Raw genomic sequence first — 18,316 nt, forward strand, 5'->3', positions numbered from 1 at the left:
AACCCCATGCCTTCTCTGGACATGAAATACAGATCATTTCATTACATTTTTAAGAAAAGGATGCAGAGAGCTTGCATTGACTACTTGTCTATGGTGGTGTCTTCTGGATCTATTTCCATGTCTTCTCTATCTACACTCTGAAATATGCATGAACATCATCTATCTTGATTTATCTTCCTTTAGAAGCATTTGAGTTGTACTGATTTAGACTATTTGGAAGCAAAGCTTAATAACTTGCTAGGACAAAAAGCTTATTTATTTTTAAGCAAGTGATTTTCAAGCTTGCAGACACAATTCAACTCCAGCTGCTTGGCAAATTACCACCTATCAGTTGATTTGCCATAACTGTCCACACATATCAGTCTGCCCCAATTATGAAGTAAACCATATTAGCTTAAGCCTCACTTACAGGAGGAAGATCCTGTAAATGAGTTACAACCAGGAGATTATCTGAAGCAAGTCAGCAATACCCCTTCTATTAAGGCATTACCGCAGGAACTCACCATTCCTCTTCCCAAGCCCATTTTTACTAATAACAGAGGAAGAAAGAACTTGTGACGGGTTTATACAACTGAACTCAGAGGAAACAAACATTACCAAGATACACATTTCCCATTTTCATGTCACGTTTACCTTCAGAGCATCCAGAATCTTTTCTGGGATGGTTCTCAAGACACCAAGGTTGTGGTACTGGAAAGGAAGGTGGTGGTAGTGTGGGAAGAGGATGGGGAAAGGAGTTTTGCTTTCTTTTTAATTTTAAGTAAGTTAAGAATTTTCTGGATGAAACAGTTTCCTCACAGTAACTTTGTGCTTGGGCTATAGCACCACACTCACAGAGGTGGTTTGAAGGAGGTATGAAAGAGGAAGGAAGCAAGGCAACCAACAGCTTCCAGAACAAGGAAGTGCAGGGTCTTAGTTTAACAGGAAGGGTCACAAAAGGACATTCAGCGTTCTTCACCGCCATCACCCAGCTGGTGAATGAACCTAAGCAGGCCAGGGTGGGCTTTGTCTGGATAACAGACACTTGCCTAGATTTGCTCTGGCACGTACGCCAGTCTGCAGTCCAAATGACTGTTTAAGCTGTCACTCCTGTCCTGCAGGAACACAGCATCCATCCTTCCCTTCCCATGTCTCACGCACCCCAAAACCAGTGAACAGAACAATATAGTTCACCTGGCTGCACTTCTACTTTTTCTTCACATGTGCAAGAAATAGAAGTAAAGATCACACACTGGAAGCAGAGCCAGTATGAAAATCTGTCAGCCCCATGCTTTTTCCAACAATAAAATCTCCTGAAATTATACAGGGCTTGGCCCTTAAGCCTTAGCTGAAGAGTCTCCCTGTGATGGCAGCAACTACATCATACACAAAGAGAGGTAGCATGTACGTAATTCCTAATATTTAGTGTTAATACAAGAAATTTGGTCTCTTTCTTCATGAACACCATTCCTCAAATATTTTCACAATGGCAACAATGCTGATAATGGAAGAGAGAAAAGCCCTATGCATTCCTCCCTGGTTGCAGCTATAATCAGAGCTTGATAATGCATGCCTAGGATGCAGGTGGTGGTGGTGAGGATTAACAAAACAGAAACAAAAAAAAACAGCACTCCCCATCCCTGAGAACTAGAGAGATTACAGATCCTGAGATATTCCCAGGATAAGACCACTCAGCATCCCATCACTGCAATTACAAACCTCTGGCTTGAATTTCCCCTTGTCTTATCAGAGCAAACAAATTCAAACCATTTCATTGTCCAGAGCAGCAGCAAACTTTAGCAGTTGTTTATACTGTCAACACCAAATAAATTCCAGGACATTCCAGGCTTTGAATATGCAGATTTGAACCCTCTAATTGGTGAGTGATGTTCATTCATCCCATTACAGCTACTAGAATGTTATTCTTTCAGCAAAGGCTTGGTGAGTGCCCAAAACCTGCTGCTTGGTTCTCAGTATTCCCACCACAGTAGCACTTTTTTTTTTTGGTGGAAAAGGCTCAGAAACAGCACTCTGCGTGAAGCGGCAGCAGTCGTTTTGTCCTTAAAGACACAATACTGCCAGTACCTTAACCACTTTACATCAGAGAGCCATTTATCAAGTGCTGCCAACTACAGGCAACTGACTCGAACCTCTCTACCGTATCAGAGGCAGAACCACCCCAGCAGCCATCCATCCTCACAGGCGTCCTGCCCAGCACCGTGTTACCACCTCCAGCCGCCCATAACCACCTAGGTAGGTACTGTCACTACTCACACAGAATCACAGAATCACCTAGGTTGGAAGAGACCTCCAAGATCACCCAGTCCAACCTCTGACCTAACACTAACAAGTCCTCCACTAAACCATATCACTAAGCTCTACATCTAAACGTCTTTTAAAGACCTCCAGGGATGGTGACTCAACCACTTCCCTGGGCCACCCATTCCAATGCCTAACAGCCCTTTCAGTAAACAAGTTTTTCCTAATACCCAACTTAAACCTCCCCTGGCACAACTTTATTCCATTCCCTCCAAGAAAAGAAGCACTCACAAAACCCCTGAGAATCGGCAACAGAGCTGTTTATTGCCGGGACATCTTGCAGGTAAGCCTGCGAGATGTCCATGGTGTTTGGTGGCTCCAAGCTAATGCCTGGGATGGAGCCTGAGCGACAACAAGTAGGGAGCTGGCCGGGCACTCCTGCGACGCTGTTGGTGTGCTCGGATGGCAGGTAGCAAAGACATGCCGCAGTAGTCTCTGGTCTGTTCTGGCCAAGGTGGATCCAATTCCATTGGTTCCTCCACATCTGGTGGATCCAGCTCCATGGGCTCCACGGTGTTTGGCAGAAGGACAAGCTAGTCCTTGCCTGGGACTGCCCAAACGGGATGCCTTCTGTCCGGAATGTTTTCAGGCCAGGGTGCCGAACCAGGGGGTCGTCCAGTTCCACCCCCAGGTCCCATGCCACTGCCAGGTTGATTTTCATGCATGCGTTCAACGCTGCCGTCTGGTTTACGTTCGTGGCTGGGTCCCACACTGTGTTCTGGACTATGGGCACGTTTCTTCTCCCCGCGGCTGTCTGCCTGATGTTCCTGCCTTTGCCCCACATCACCGTTGCGCCTATGGGAAGGCCCAGGCCTCCTGTCGCTGTATCTTTGAGGGGGCGGCCTGTTCCGCGCGTCATTGCGGTGCCAGTGGTACCACCTATACGTGTCTGTGGGCTGGGCGCCAGAGGTCCCTTGGGCACTGGCGTCTCTTGTGCCACCGGTGCTATCCCTCCGCCCACAACACATCTCCTTCTGGTCAGGTGCATTCCTTCTTGGTGCTTTGCCGGACTGCATCGCTGTCCTCGCACACTGAGGAGGCCTGCCGCTCGCCTTGCTCTTCTAGTCTTCTTCCTGCCGCACAAGCTGGCAGTCAGAGGGCCTAGATGCTCAGCGAATGGTGGGCCAGTGCAGGGGTCCTGTTTTATAGGGCCCGCAGCAAAGGCGGGGCAGTGGTGGCCACTGTGACCTCAGCAAGCCTCTGTGATGGAGTGGCCCACACATGGCCAAAGGTGGCTGTGTTGGGAGCGGCCTGGAAGATGCCCTCACGTGGACAAGGAGGAGGGTTGGGGGGGCTGAGGGCCCCTTTTCTGGGGCTGGCTCCCCCTCAGCCACAGGGACTGCCCTGCACCTCCCACCCTGTGCCCTGGGCTTATTTTTAACACTGTTTTTTAAGTAATTTCATTCTGTTCATTACGGAAAAGAACAGAAGCAAGGTGCATTTTCAGTCCTAATTCCCATGTGCGCTTTGTGCTTTGAGTGAAGAATTTCTTCCTGACGTCACATTTAATCTAAATCTCCCCTCCGTTTGTTCAAAGCCATTATTCCTTGTTCCATGGCTACACTCCCTGGTAGAGTCCCTCTCCAGCTGGGAGGAGACAGACCCAGGACAACTGACCCCAACTGGCCAAAGGGGTGTTCCATCCCATCTGGTGTCATGCTGGACAATTAATGTGGGGTGGCTGGCTGGGGGACGGGAGGGGTACTGGCTGCTCGGGGATGGGCTGGGCATCTGCTTCTTCCTGGAGCAACAGGAATTAGGATAAAAGCCATTTAATTCAAGCAACAAATTCCTCTAGATGTGCATAGCATACATCCACCGGAACCTACAGACAGTACGTTAATTATTCCATTACTGCGCAGCAAATGCCAGCTCTGCATTCGTACGCTGTGCTAGCAAGAGCTACTTACACGGAGCCATTCCTTCTCCTAGCAGCAAGCCGTGCCGTTTTGTGGTAGTTCCCCTTCCTATCATGCTAGAGGGAAGGAAGCCATCCATCCCTGCAGGCCAGAGGCACAGGCTGGTTGCAGCTGCCTGGATCCACGCTGCGACCGAGGGGGGAGCTGAGCCGAAGGGCAGGCGGGGGGGAACCGCCGGCGGGGGAAGAGAGAAGTGTTGCTATTGCTTTCTGCTTGCATTCGGCCTATCTGAATCCAACAGTTGTTTCAAATCCCTGCCTACACACACCGGTATAAGTTGCTGTTGTTTAAAGCAGATTTAAGGATTTGAACCAGTTTTTAACTACCTTTTATTTGATTAAAAAGAACCAGGGGCTCCCTTTTATTTGAGCTCACTCTTTCAAAGTAAAAATAGATAACTCATCCTAACCCAACAGTGTAAGTCCCTGAGGTCAGGACCGATCTCCTGGCTTCTTGCACAGACCCTGGAAGGCTCCGTAGCCTCAGATAGAGCAGACATCTCCCAGTCCATGATGACAAAACCATCGCCCAATGGGGAAGCCTGCAGTTCTGTCATGCAGCGTGGATACAAGAACAGCATTCCTGAATGACACAGCTTTCTTCCCACCCTAGCACCCTCTGGAAGATACTCCAACGCATTTTCAACACTTCTGTGGGAAACTCATCTCCACTTGTGCTATTCTTCCTTCTGCCGCACTCCCCTCCCCAGCACGCACATACCTCAGCTCCTCAGTCCACACCACCCCAGCCTCAGTTCTTCCTCCCAGACCTACTTTTGTCACTCTCCTGCCCCTTCCACTAGCACTACCTCTCCGCTGCCTTCCTTCTCGCTGGTATTTTTAAATAAGAATAATCTTAAAATCTATCTACTCAGCTCTTAAGGGACATTTAAGAAATTTCTCCTGCTGCTCGATACAGCATTCAAAAAGCCACTTGGCTACTCAGTCATTTTGGTAAGTTTTAGGACACCCATATATGTTAAAAGAAGAAAACAGTACACTCCTGAGTTTAACACTGTCATTACTAATGCATACCCACGGATGCACGTTAGGGAGAGTCTACGTGCTACACCAGCTCTTCAGACAGTTATATGACAAGAGACGGACCAGCAGCATGCTGCGACTTCTACATATTCATACAGAGACAACACTATGATTTTAATTACTGCATGTTGCGTATGCACACTTCAGTATCACTTTTCAACAAGGCTCAAGAAATTCACGTCTGGAGGAAAAAACACCCATTTCCCTCTCTCTTTTCCTGAAAAGCTCACGGCTGAATTTCCCCAAGGACACAGCCTCCCTATTATTTGCATCAAGAGGTGAATGGGCTTAGGACATTCTATGATAAAGAGACAGAAAAAGAAATCAGGTGTAATTCCACATTTCCTTGTAGTGCAGCCTGCAAAAAATGTTTTCTGGATTACACAAGGTGTATGTGAACAGCGGAGCATTAATCTGATATGGAGAACATACTCATGCCTGCTGATGGAGAGATCTTCTAGTCATAACACACACACACACACAGCGAAAACCCCTGTGGGCATCCAATCACTAGTCTGAAAAGATGAGCACTAGCCATTCACATCACATCTTTAGAAATGAATAATCTAACTACACCAAGTCATCTTTAATTACAGGAACTTCATAAGGAGAGCCCTTTTTAGACTTCGTGTTCTCAGGAGGAATGTTAATTTGTCTGTCTAATTACCACCTTGCACTTTAGCACCCAGGGAAAGCGCTATTAGCGCTTGAGAAAGCAAGTTTTCACCATTTAATTGCACCCATTTCTTTCAGGTATCCTCTCCATGAAGCTTCCTACCCACCTTCGGAGCTGAGGTCCCTTGCGGTAGCGTTAGCATGACCTACAGGGATCTGAGGATGACGGGATTTACATGAGATGACAACTCTCCATACACACAAACCAATCAAAATTAGTAAGGACTAGCAATGAACTAGGTTTTCAAGGAATAATCTAGGCAAGTCCTTCCTGCAGCTTTGTGATTAAAGCAACCGGGAGGACTCATTAGAGAGATATTTTGCTAGAGAATTCCTATTAACCAGCTCTGCCTTCCTGCTGGCTCAGCATTCTTCCTTTTGCTCAGAAGGAAAATAGGTAACAGCGATCCACAGTGATCCAGCACTGAGCAGGATTCACAAACTGCCCTCTGGGTTTAACCACTACCTAGATAAGCATGTACTAGGCATGGCTGGGCTCAACCAGAGTAAACTAGTTCCCAGCTAGGAAGACAACAGCCCACTTCATGGCACTTGGACAGAACAGAGCGGTCTCTGTTTGGATCCTCTCACTGCCTGAGCATCCAAGCCACCTTTGTTCCCCTTGGTGCGAACCGCCTCGCAGGTCAGCCTGCTGACCCAGGCAGACATTCAGTGGAGCTTTATTCCCTCTCGCTGGAACCTAACAGCATCTGCCGGTCTGGCACTTCTGCTGCATGTCACGCACAGCTAGGACAGGACATCTCCAGCTGACTGATCTTTAACTGCTGGTACCTAATTGGGACTTCCTGCTAGTGCAGATTGGATTCCTTGCTTGTCGGAAACCGTATCTGCATTCCCAGCCAGATGCCAAGCACAGAGTGCCAAAAGGCACCGCTTTGAGTGTGCTGTCGCATCCAGCTGCTGTCAGAGGGGCAGAAAACAGACCTCGGCTTCGCAGAGAGCAGCAGCACTTGGACAGCACCTGCAGCTACCAGGGATGGTACCATCCTGCTACCGCTGCAAGCGCCAACTTCATAGGGGAACTTTAAAAAAAGGTCAGAACAAATATTCAGGCAGTATCACTGCAGATTCCAGGAGAATCTTAATTTTAAGGATACTCCTGCATTTAATACTTGCAGAAACAAATGGTACACCAAGGATGTAAACCAATCGTTCAGATTTTGAGCAAGCCTAAGCCGTTTTCCAGCTTGCAGACATGACTGGGAGTTGCGTCAAGCCTACCAGAATTTAAATGCTGACCTTCCAACTTTAAATTGTCTCATGCACACTTGGGGAGATATGCAGAAAGCCTCCTCCTCACCCTGCCTACAATTAAAAGCAAACAGAACTACCACACTCTGCAGCAGCTGTCTTGGACACAAATGCTGCATAACAATAGCTAACAAGAGCCTGTAGCAGCAACACTACTATAAATAGCATCAGTTAGTGTTTCTGTAAGAAAGGGTTAGGACCACAGCATTTTCAGTGGATTGGAATGGATGCAGCTGAAGCTCCTGAGATCACTAAAAAGAAAGGTGTCTGAGGTTGAGATTTCTTTTTTGAGTTGTTCTCTAGTTTGCCTTTCCGTTCCAGGCACTTACTTGCAATCAGCAAAGCATGGAAGAGCTCCCTGCAAAGACAGCACTATTTTTTAAACACACTAGCTCTCCTCCAAACCACTGAGCCCTGGCTTTTACAGGCAAATCCATCCCCAGCTTGCTAAACCCACAACATAGTAATGTCTGCTCTGTGGTGTTTGTTCCAGTACTCCAGGGGTTTTCTAGTCTCTCAAGTATGTGCCTCGAAAGAGCAAATACCATTTGCTTTCTAATGGAGAAGTCCATTAATAGCACAGTCTAGCCCCTGAACAGCTAAGCTTGGCCTTCAAGGAACATGTACGCCTCCAAACGGGTGGTGTATCTAGGACATGGTCTATCAGTAGGTTAACAGAAAAAGCGAGCCACGAGATGCAACAAAATACAATTGTCTCGTTGTTACCTCCTTTCTCAACAGGGAACTGCTCTCAGAACTGCAGAGGGGCAACTCAGACCACTTAGACTCTTAGCTGATGCTTGGAATTGGCAAGAAAGCTCAGTGTAAATGTCCACAGATCCCAGAGAATTCATTCTGCTCAAGTCAAAACAGACTAAGCCCAAAGTTCTTTCCAGGGGTCTGCAAACATGTTCCTGCTTTCAGATGCCCCATTGTTATCTTTCTAGGAAATGGGATCCTTGTCTGTGTTGACCAAAAAAAAAAAAAAGAGAAAAAAAAAAAAACAGAATGCAAAATGTAAACTCATTCGTTTTAACTTCTTCTGCTCACGTTCTTCACCAACTACTTAAATTTGCTGGTTTTCCAGGAACATCTCCAAGAGTGTCTATTGTTCAGCCGTAACATGAAACATTGCTGACACTAGCAGCATTACTAGCAACCCTTGGAGAGAGCTCTGTACATTAGTACATACAACAAAATGTAGCACTGCCTAATACAGGCTACAAAATCTGAACGTCCACATCCAAACACCAGTACTTCCAGACCCAAAAGAATGATTTGTGCCTCCTTCTTCATAATCTACTCTCCCCCATAGTCATTCTTTTCAGACACCAGACTCTAAGACTCTAAGAAATCCCCATCTAGACCCATCAAATAACTGAACTTTGTATCCCTCCTATTTAAGTGTTAAGCTCCCAAGGACGCAGCATCCTTGATTTGCCACTAGCGAAGCATCAAAGAGCAGCCCATTAGCTATTCCTTTTCACATCGCTCAAACCATTAGGCAGTTCAGCAAGTGGCAGAGAGGAAGAAAATGCATTACAGACATTTAAAACATACACCTACCAAGCGGAAAGAGGGATTATTGCCAACATTTACTAACTACAGGCACAGCACCCCAAGCATGAAAACGGGACACGATGCCCTGTGCAGCGAGGTGCTCACCCTTACCTGCACACCAGGGTCGCGATGATGACACACCATGCTGTACAGCAGCAGTCTGCATTGAGGTGTTCTTCGCTCTTTCGGTGGCGACAGCACAGCCAGAAGGAGTAGAACAAGAGGAAGAGCAGGTCCAGAGCCAGGCAGGAGAGCGCCACGCCACCCAACAGCAGCAGGGCCTGAGGAAAAGAAAACCGGTTGTCAGTGCAGGACCACCGAGCTCCCAGAGCAGAGGCCGTCAGCCAGGGCCCAGAGGTCTGAGGACTCAGCCATGAGACAGCGCTGAAGGCCAAACCTGAAAACTGGTTGATATGGTTTTTTTTGGCTTTGTTTTTAAAAGCCACAGACAAGAGGCTCCGAGCAGCGCTTTCTCCCTGCCCTGCCTCTCTGCTCGATGAAACCATCTTCTGACTCTGAGCTGCAAAGAGCCAAGCCATTTTGTCTACCCCATCTGCAAGCAGCCAAAGTGAATCAGGGAGGGCTCCCTCTTTCCTCCAGATCAGAGGTCAGCAGATTTAAAGAGAAAATAAATGAATAGTTCAGCCAGCTGCCTCTATCTGTGCAGTTCTTTAATCCTCATGAATAAATATGCAGGCTTATTCATTAGACATCCAAGTGCATGAGTAGGTTTGAAAGGGGGTGGAATTTATTATACATGTGTGATATTGAATTTAAAAAAAAATAAAAATCTCCATGCAATGCTTCTATTCTAGGTAGACCTAGAATACATGCTAAACCCTCCACATACCATCCACATATACATATACAGCAAAACTAATGCAGATGCTACAGACACACCAGCTTGAAGTAGTCACAAGCTTCGGTATTGTTGCACCTATTTCTATTCAGACGTTCCCTGGGAGGAAAGGAAAGCAGAAAGTGTTTAACTCCATTCCAATTTATTTTTATTCAGAAAATCCTGGCCGAAGCCCAAAAATGCAAAACACTTTTGTTAAATAAAAAAAAAAAAAAAAGAATTCTAACACTAAATCCAGCCACTCTTTCTCAAGTGAATGAATGAAGCAGAAGGATGTTATTTTATCCAGAAGTGTTTTTGGGCAAACCCTTGGGTAGCAGTGACAAATACCAATGTAGTAAAAACGGCGTAAATATCTGTAGAGGACCTAAGTTACCTATTGCTGCCCCAATATTGGGAAGGCAGGCATAGATCTGTATAGGCAAACATAACGCTAAGGTTTAAGCTTTTTAAATCAGTCTCTCTTTTTCTCCCCATGCAGAAATTCCTTTAAAATATTTATAGGCTTCCTTCTGATTGAAGCAACAACTGCCTCCTGGTCAAAGACGTGAAACACAGAATGCTGCAGTTGCAGCAAGATTCTCAACAAAATTCTTGAATATTTCCACGGGAGTCTGGTAGCAAGTTCCTCTTCAGAGGGTTTTTTTCCCTTCCTTCTCCCCCAGCTTGCTCCATCGGTACTCCCATCTGTGTTTGAATTCTGGCAAGCTATATAAGCCACACAACACTTGAATGTACTTCCCAGCCCAGCAAACAGCAGTATTTATGGGCTGTAGTGCCCATCAGCTGTACATAATGAGATTCACACCAGTTAGGGCTCTCTTGCTGCATGACAGACATTCCACGTCGCTGCGTGCTGGGTGCCTTCGCGGCCTAAAGAGAGACCCAGAGCTCACCGAGCATGCTGGGGATGCGGGGAGCTTACAGGTGCACCTTCCCCAAACTCAACAGCTGAAACTCCGTCCCCTTGTAGAAACCAAACTTGGGGATTTTTAAGAGAGTGGGGCTTGAAGGGAAAAAGCACTATCCCCCTTTCCCATGATTACGCCAGATGGTGTGTGCACCGCTCGAGTTCCTGAGCACAGAGGCCTTCGAGAGGGAAGCTGCATTCGGAGACCCAACTTCTCCCACTTCTGAAGGCCTGCCATGTACCAGCCCTCAGTACTAATTTAACCAACACATTCAGCCTACCAACGCTCCTTGGGGATATTGGTTATTTTTTAAATGCTTCAGGCTGCTGTAACGTGAAGCTTGCCTGCGCTGCTTGCCTGCACTTCTTCGCTTGCACCCTCGGCCCTCCTCGCTCGCTAACAGGCATTGCCTCCGGAAAGAAGAACCCACCAAAAAGTCCTCCCAGAGACTTTATTAGCAAAAAAATCACTCTGCAGTTCCAGGTGGAGAGGAACAGCCCATCTGAAAAGGAACAAGCAAACAAAAAAGAGCGCGCACACAAACTGCCACGCACCAAGCAACTTGGAGTTCTCACTTTGAAGGGACGCTTTAATATATGCTTAAATGTAAGCCTTTAGCCAAAAGGGGTTGGCTGGCCAGTACACCCAGATCTGTGTTTCATTTTGCAGAGAATATTTGTTTTCCATTAATGGATATGTGCCATGACAACAAGTGAAATCATCCAGCAGAGCGGTTATTAATCTTTCTGACTGATGAGTCAGTTTAGGACCCAGAGCCTGGCTGGCAGTGAAAGCCTGGTCGCAACCAAAGATATGCCTGTGCCTGCTTGTCGGGATTAAATAACAGTATTTTAAAAAGGGGGTTGAGGCTGGATAAACCCTCAGAGACTTTATCCTGCAACACTAAATCTGGGACTCGGTTATCCAAGGCCACGTTATCCCAAGTAAATGCAAAATTACGCACTGGGCCTTTTGCCACAAAAGAGCATCAATTTGTCTTCGAACATTTGCTGAACTACCAGAACCTTTATAGCGAATGATGCATGAACTGCCCTTACAGAAAAACGGAGACAACTTCGAGGAGCAACATTTTACCACTGTGCTGACACTAATGGCAGAAGTGGAGACAGAGCAGTCCCTGAAAATGAGTGTAAATCCAAGTGGTATCAGCCAGACTGGCAGGAGACGAAGCTGCAGTGTTCAGCAGCTCTTTCAAAATAAAAGTTAATAGCAATGCACAGGGAAGTAACCATGAGCAGCACTGCTAGCTTGGAAAGGCACCGTGAAACCTGAATACACTTGGTCTTGTGCATGCACTGTGCTCAACAGCCTGCTGCAGCGTTAATGGCTTTTCTCAGCTCTGCCTGGGTTGCCAGGATTCATGGCATTCACCCTCTCAATGGGAATAAGAGGACAAAAAGGGGCAGAAAACATCTAGGTTCCCATGCAGAGAGAGGCACCATCGCTGTAAGAAATACAGGTCACGGCAAAAACATCCCCCACTAAAACCCCTGGGGCTGGTTAGCTCTACAGAGGCAGGAGTTTTCACATGGTATGAGGGTACCTTGGGTGCTGATGTAACACCCAAGGACATGGATGCAGATCAGCCTTCAGCACAGCACGATTCACAGCCTCCAAGTCTCCAGTATTGACTCAGCCGATACACAGACTTCCCTACTGGATGAAAAATCCCACACCAAACAGCAGGTTTCAGCTCTCTTAGACCCCAAGTTCCCAGCAGTGATCTACATCATTAGCTCCGTGAGTATCTCTCTGATCTCCGTGGTCCTGGAAGGCTAATTTCTGCTGCTGAAACTGTACTTAAAGGACGTACGCTCCACTCCATCGTCCCCCACCAGGAATTGCCCTCATGTAAGGAACTGCAATCACAAAAGTAGTCAAGAAGAGCAGTAGTGATCTACACGAGATGAGAAAGGAGATATACAAGATATATTTAGGCACATTTCCTTAATGAAAACCTCAAAAAAAAAAAAAAAAAGAAGCATTGTAATGCAGGAGGTAAACGCTGGGTTGCACACAAGTGTCAAGGTTCAGCATTGCCTGAAGCCTGCTGGTTTGCCCCTTGACTGGACAGAGGAGTGTTGGCTTAGGGCCTTGTCCTCCACCACCACCTCCCCTCTGCCACAAAGGTTACTTGGCACAAGAAGCCCTGGCAGCAGCACAGGGTTAGAAACTTAATCCTGAATACACACAGACTCCAAATAATCCATATTAAGTACAAGTTTTTACTGATTTCAGCCTATCCAATTTCCGATTACCATGTTTTTTTGGCCTGAACTATACTAACAGCAGTCCGGCACGGTGAGCAACTCTTCACATGAAATAGATGACAGCTATTTCTGGATAGCATTGCTATTTTACTACTAGTCATAAAGTCCTCTAAAACCTCAAGAAGAAACTTGAGAGGAAAGCTGAAAGTCTTCAGGTGGTTCCCGAAAAGCATGTAGATTTGCTTTTAATCTTCCATCAGTAATTTGAAAATTATTTCATCTTAAACTTTGTAATTTCAACCCACAGGACAAAATATAAAATCCACCAGCTATAGCTGTTGAGCATCTCAGCAACACAGCTGTCTTAATCATTGCCAGATTGAGAGCTGTTTATAGTTTTACCTTAAAGTTAGTGTTTGCCAAGAGAAAGCTTTCCACTCAATCTGCAACTAATGTTCCTTCTGGATTTCCATGCAGTGACTTAAGATTGCGATAATAGAACAGAGAGAAGAGGTTAAAGGAGTGTGGGAAGAGAAAAACGTTCACCCAGAAGAACAAATGAAGCAAACTGGGCTGCTGCCAAAGCAGCACTCATCTCTATTTATTCCATCAAGGACGGAAGTCTTCTTAGCAAGAAAAGAAACTGCTGTGGGATAGTGTCATGCCCACACTACTTTCTACACCTTTTTTGCAGACCTCAGAACATCTGAGAAGCTTATGTACTCACAGATGATAAATAATTACGTCCTACCAAACTGATCTCTGTGTAATGCTGGCAACAGAAGCAGCACATTCTGACCCCTCATCAGCTCGCTTTGATCGTGCTGAGAGTTCAGAGGCTCGATTTTCATTTCATCTCCCTTCTGGTGAAGAGTGCTGTATGTGGCGTTTGTCGAGACACTGAATGTCTCAGGATGTCATTCATCCCACAGCCTCCACAGAAGGATGCAGACTTTCTAGGGAACACAGCCAGCCACATATTGGCAAATGTAATTGCGGGGCCAGGGGGGGAAGGATGTGGAAACCACGACTGATCTCAGCACTAAACCATCCATATCTCCTCTGCCTGGGGGACAGGCCTTCCCAGGCCAATCGCTGCATTCAGCGCAGCAGAGAAGCAAGGCTGCGCAGGAAACGTGCTGTGGAAGAGCCTTTTCCCACGGCACTGAGATGTATTCTCCTTCGCTCGGGATCCCTCAGCAGCGGGGAAGAGCACCATGGAAACGGAGGACAGGTTCCACCGCCTCATCTCCTTCTGGAGACATCTCCCAGGGAAGGCACGCTGCAAGGAAGCGCGGCGGATTACAGATACACGCAGTAAGAGCAAGTCCACACTGGAGCAGCAATATAGGCCAACGCTTTGCCTTTGGCTTTTTTGGCTACTGGCTTTCCTTGCTGGAAAAAAAAGGGAAATGCCAAGGATTATGTCATGCATTTTTATTTTTATTTAATCACCTAAGGACAAGACACCAGACACTGGAATAAAACAGATCTACAGTTGAAATATCTAACACAACTAGTTAGCCCTAATCAGGTTAACCAGGTTGGTTAAATACACAAGCTAGCTTCCTTAATGCTGAGAGGCAATCTACATGGGCAAGGGCATTCCGGAGTTAATTGGAATTAGAGCCGTGAACTAAAGTCACTTTAATTACAAATGAGTGTTCACACAGGGGTTTAATGTAGTTTAACTAGAATGGTCTTAATTCAGTGCAGTTTAATTCACTTTAGTGCATTTAAAGTAGTTTAACTAATCTGCTTTGAATTTATTCCTCCAGTTAATTCAGATTAATTTCTCAAGTGCCCTTGTACACGCAACGACTGAGAACAAGGCTAGTTTGATTAGAAATTATCATTTCCTCCACGTTAACATTCTGACCCCTTACTTCATAATTAAACACTTTCAACACTGCCCCTATATTTGTTACAATTCACAGAAGCCACCAACGCAGAGGCCAGAAAGATGTAACCTTGCTGATATGATAGTTGGTTTATTGCAATAACAAGCATGAAATACAATCATCGCCAGAGTTTGGCTGAGACTGTGCTTTAACATTTATAGTGCAGGTACATCTACATACCTCAGCTTCCATAGGTTGTGTGGGGACAGGTGTTAGAATTCATCAGAGCACCTCCTATCACAAACCAAAGGGAGACGGAGAGCACCCAGTAGAAAGGATTTGCTTAACAATCGGGTTGTGTTTTTTTTTCCTGCCCACAAATGCAGATCTAAGCCACGCTAATCAGCAGTGAACACCGGCATCTTATTGGGCTGAAGTCAAATAACAATCCTTTTATTCCCTCAGCTGCTACCCACTCAGCAATCTCCATCTTACACAGCAAGGAAACATTCCCAGAGGTAAGGGGGTCCTCTAAATTGGATGTTCTTATCCCTCGTTCCTCCATCATGCTGGCTGAAAAACTCTATACGTTACAGCGATAAAAAGAATGAGACACTCACCAAATTCAGTTTCCACTGACAGGTCCCCACAGACTAAATCTTTATTAAATGAGGCTTAGCTCAGAACTGGCAGCTTGTCAAATGAGCATTCTCGCTGAAAAGGAGGATTTCCTTTCTGGGGATTCTGCAAATTCCCTTGCAGGGCTCTAAAAAAAACATGGGCGCATCAGTGTTCATGCAGGTCTTTGCTCCAAATCCCAGACCAGCAAAATGTGTAAGGAATCCCCTCGGGAACAGGCCTCTGGCTTTAGAAGTTCACTCCTTCCTAACATTCCCGGTCAGATAACGTTAAACCTATTAGCCAGCTTTGTATAAAGACAAAGATCAAATAAATATTTGGAATATTAAGGCGAAGGGCACTAAGAGGAGCGCTAGAAGAATTGCATGGGTCTCCCACACAGCTCGCGTGCACGCTCAGCTCTCCCATGCCAGACCTGCACAATTTCTCCAGCCCTTCCCTTCCCACAACAGATTAATTCACGCGTTCCTGACCAACGGCGGTCCCTCTACTCAGCCTTTTAGAAGCAGCTTTATTTCCTCGCTTAGAAAGCTGTATCACCCATAAAAGCCTTAAAACCCAATCTCCTCACAAGGTAATTTTCCAGCAAACTGGATAATGGAAAGAAACTCCGTGCTACAAAGGCAGCACGAATTTAATGCTCCTACAACTCGGGGATAAGCAAGTAGTGCCTGCGTTACCTGGCCCGAGCCCAGGCGCTACACAAATTCCCCTGCCAAGCCAAGTCCCCAGCCCCAGCTCTGCTCTCGCTGGCCTGGATCTCCCCGAAGGCGAGGTGCGGCGCTGCCAAGCTGCCTGTTGCACGCAGCCAGGGACCAGGGGAGGCTTGCACAGCTCAGCACGTGATCTCGGCAGCACTGGTATATTAAAAAAAAAAAAGAAAAAAAAAAAAGAAAAAAAAGGCAGGAAATGCTCAGGCCTGCAGCCCAGTGACTTAATCCAATTTCCCTCCTCTTCCCTCCCCCCTCCTACAATGCGGGCTCTCAGACAATGCACTTCATTTAGGGGGAAAAAAAAATCTCATCCTTACTCACTATTAAGCCTATCCTATTAAACCTATCCTTACTCACTATCTAGCAAAGTGTTGGGACACCACATTTTTTACCTATCTATGCTGACTGTGCATATGCTGGAGCGGACGCCAACCTCAAGGATTTTCTTTCATGCCTCCATCTGTAAGGAGTCTGTGTTTTACTGCGAGCTACCAGCTCTTTTTAGCTACTCTTTAACTGTTTCTTATTAGATATGGTTTGAAACCCAAGTATTCACAGTGCTCCTGGAAGTTGCAGAAGTCCTGTATAAAGAAAGATAGGATGTTTCAGCAGGGGTGACCACATGCACCCCCCTCCTTCTCTCCTGTTCCTCTGTAAGACCTAAAGCCTGTATTTTCCAGGACGGAGCAGGGAATGACACGGCAGCAGTTTAGATACTTAGGATCACAGCAATGTTACTTGTCCTGCTTAATCGCCTCCTCTTAAAACGGCCACCAAACCAGAAGAGAGCCACTACAGAGTTTAAAGGCTGGGCTCAGTGCTCGGCTCAGACGTGCAGAGCAGGAGAGGCCCGGCAGGGGGGTTACTGCCAGCTGCACCGACCATGCCGTACCCCATTAAAAAGCCAGCCTCCCGTCTGCTTTGAGAGGCTTTCCCACACCACTTCTGTTTGGAAGAGGAAACAAAGCACTGGGGAAGAGCGGAAATGTGAAGAGCCACCCCCAAGTGGAATGGAAAACAAAAATCTTATCCCAGTTGTGGAAACTTTGCCCAAAGAGACAGCAAGCCATCAACAGGGTGAGCCCATCCCATCATCAGGGACAGGAGTTTCCACAAGCATGACAGCTGAAGATAATGTGGCTGATTCGGTCATTACTTTACATTATTTTGGACTCGATGGATCGCCTTCAGTAATTCAATATCACATCACATGCATTAGTTAAGAGGTTTTACTAGACAAAGAAGGTACTCGCTCAAGTTTCTTAACAGCATATGCATCCAGTTGCATCCAGAGCGTGCACAGGCACACAAGCACTCTTCCTTTCAGATTCTGCTGGCATCTTCTCTGTGCATCTCATGATTTGCAGACATATCAAAGCAGGGAAAAACAGATCGAGTATGGCCATTTCCCGTCTACCCCACGAGATAAAAAAACCACACTGAGTTTCCAAATTTGCCTCCAAAATTTCCATATGAAAGAAGTTCATTTTAACAGAAGATATTTTTAACAACCCTACTTGGACTGAAGTGATTCTGGAAAGTCAGGCAGGCTTCTTTTTATATTTTTCCACTACTAGACCCTGCGCAGTGCCTCATCCCTGTAGTGACATCACTGCAGTCTTCCACCTCCAGCTAATTTTGGTGGGACTGGAACCAGGATCCGGTAAAGCTCACCGATCAGACACAGGCACGTAAGGAAGCTCATTTGCTTTGGGGAGAAAAGGCACCCCAGGACCAACAGAAAAGCAGCAGCTTTACCTTTGTTCCCAAGCACTGCGTGCAAATAATGTACTCAATGTCTATTCGGACCTACCAAATGAGCACATTTTAGGGAGAATTTTCAGGGTAGAGCAGTGGCTTTGTGGAAAGACTCGTAACTGATCTGCAAAGGACACTAAGCACTTTAAAAAAAAAAACACACTATAACTGGAAACAAGGAATCAGAACTCCTTACAATCAGAACTCCTTACAATCAGAAGGATTGTAAAAAGTGTTCTGACTGTACCACAGGAGTATAGAAAGCAAGTAGAAATCCAAGAGATATGAAAATACTTAAATATAGAAAACGTGATCGCTGCTGGGCCAGTGGGGTTGCGTTCTTGTATCATTTACAGAATGACATCTTACCCAGAAAATCCTTCATTGAACCATGAAGAGATGCAGAATAATGAGAGCGATTCCAAATTGGAATGGGAACCCCAGCGTCAAATTCTTACTAATGTTAGACTTGAAAGGCAACTTAACGTGCCTACTAACATTTCTACAGCCTGCTTCGTATCATTGGCACCGTGAAAAGGTCCTTTCCTAAAGAGCAGCTATCAGGCAAAAAGGATTAAGCCACCAGTTGAACTATTT

General features: G+C 46.1%; 1 protein-coding gene across 3 annotated transcripts in view; it reads right to left on the bottom strand.

Moving 5' to 3' along the window:
* TTYH3 (tweety family member 3) overlaps positions 1-18,316 on the bottom strand; it is a 79,458-nt gene that overhangs the window by 32,382 nt on the left and 28,760 nt on the right. For all 3 annotated transcript variants that reach the window (XM_040574903.1, XM_040574904.1, XM_040574902.1), the window contains exon 2: positions 8,879-9,048. In XM_040574903.1, the coding sequence (XP_040430837.1) occupies positions 8,879-9,048 (170 nt within the window). The remainder of the gene's footprint in view (positions 1-8,878; positions 9,049-18,316) is intronic.

The sequence above is a fragment of the Cygnus olor genome, chromosome 15, assembly GCF_009769625.2.
Source record: "Cygnus olor isolate bCygOlo1 chromosome 15, bCygOlo1.pri.v2, whole genome shotgun sequence".
In the NCBI taxonomy this organism is placed as follows: domain Eukaryota; kingdom Metazoa; phylum Chordata; class Aves; order Anseriformes; family Anatidae; genus Cygnus; species Cygnus olor.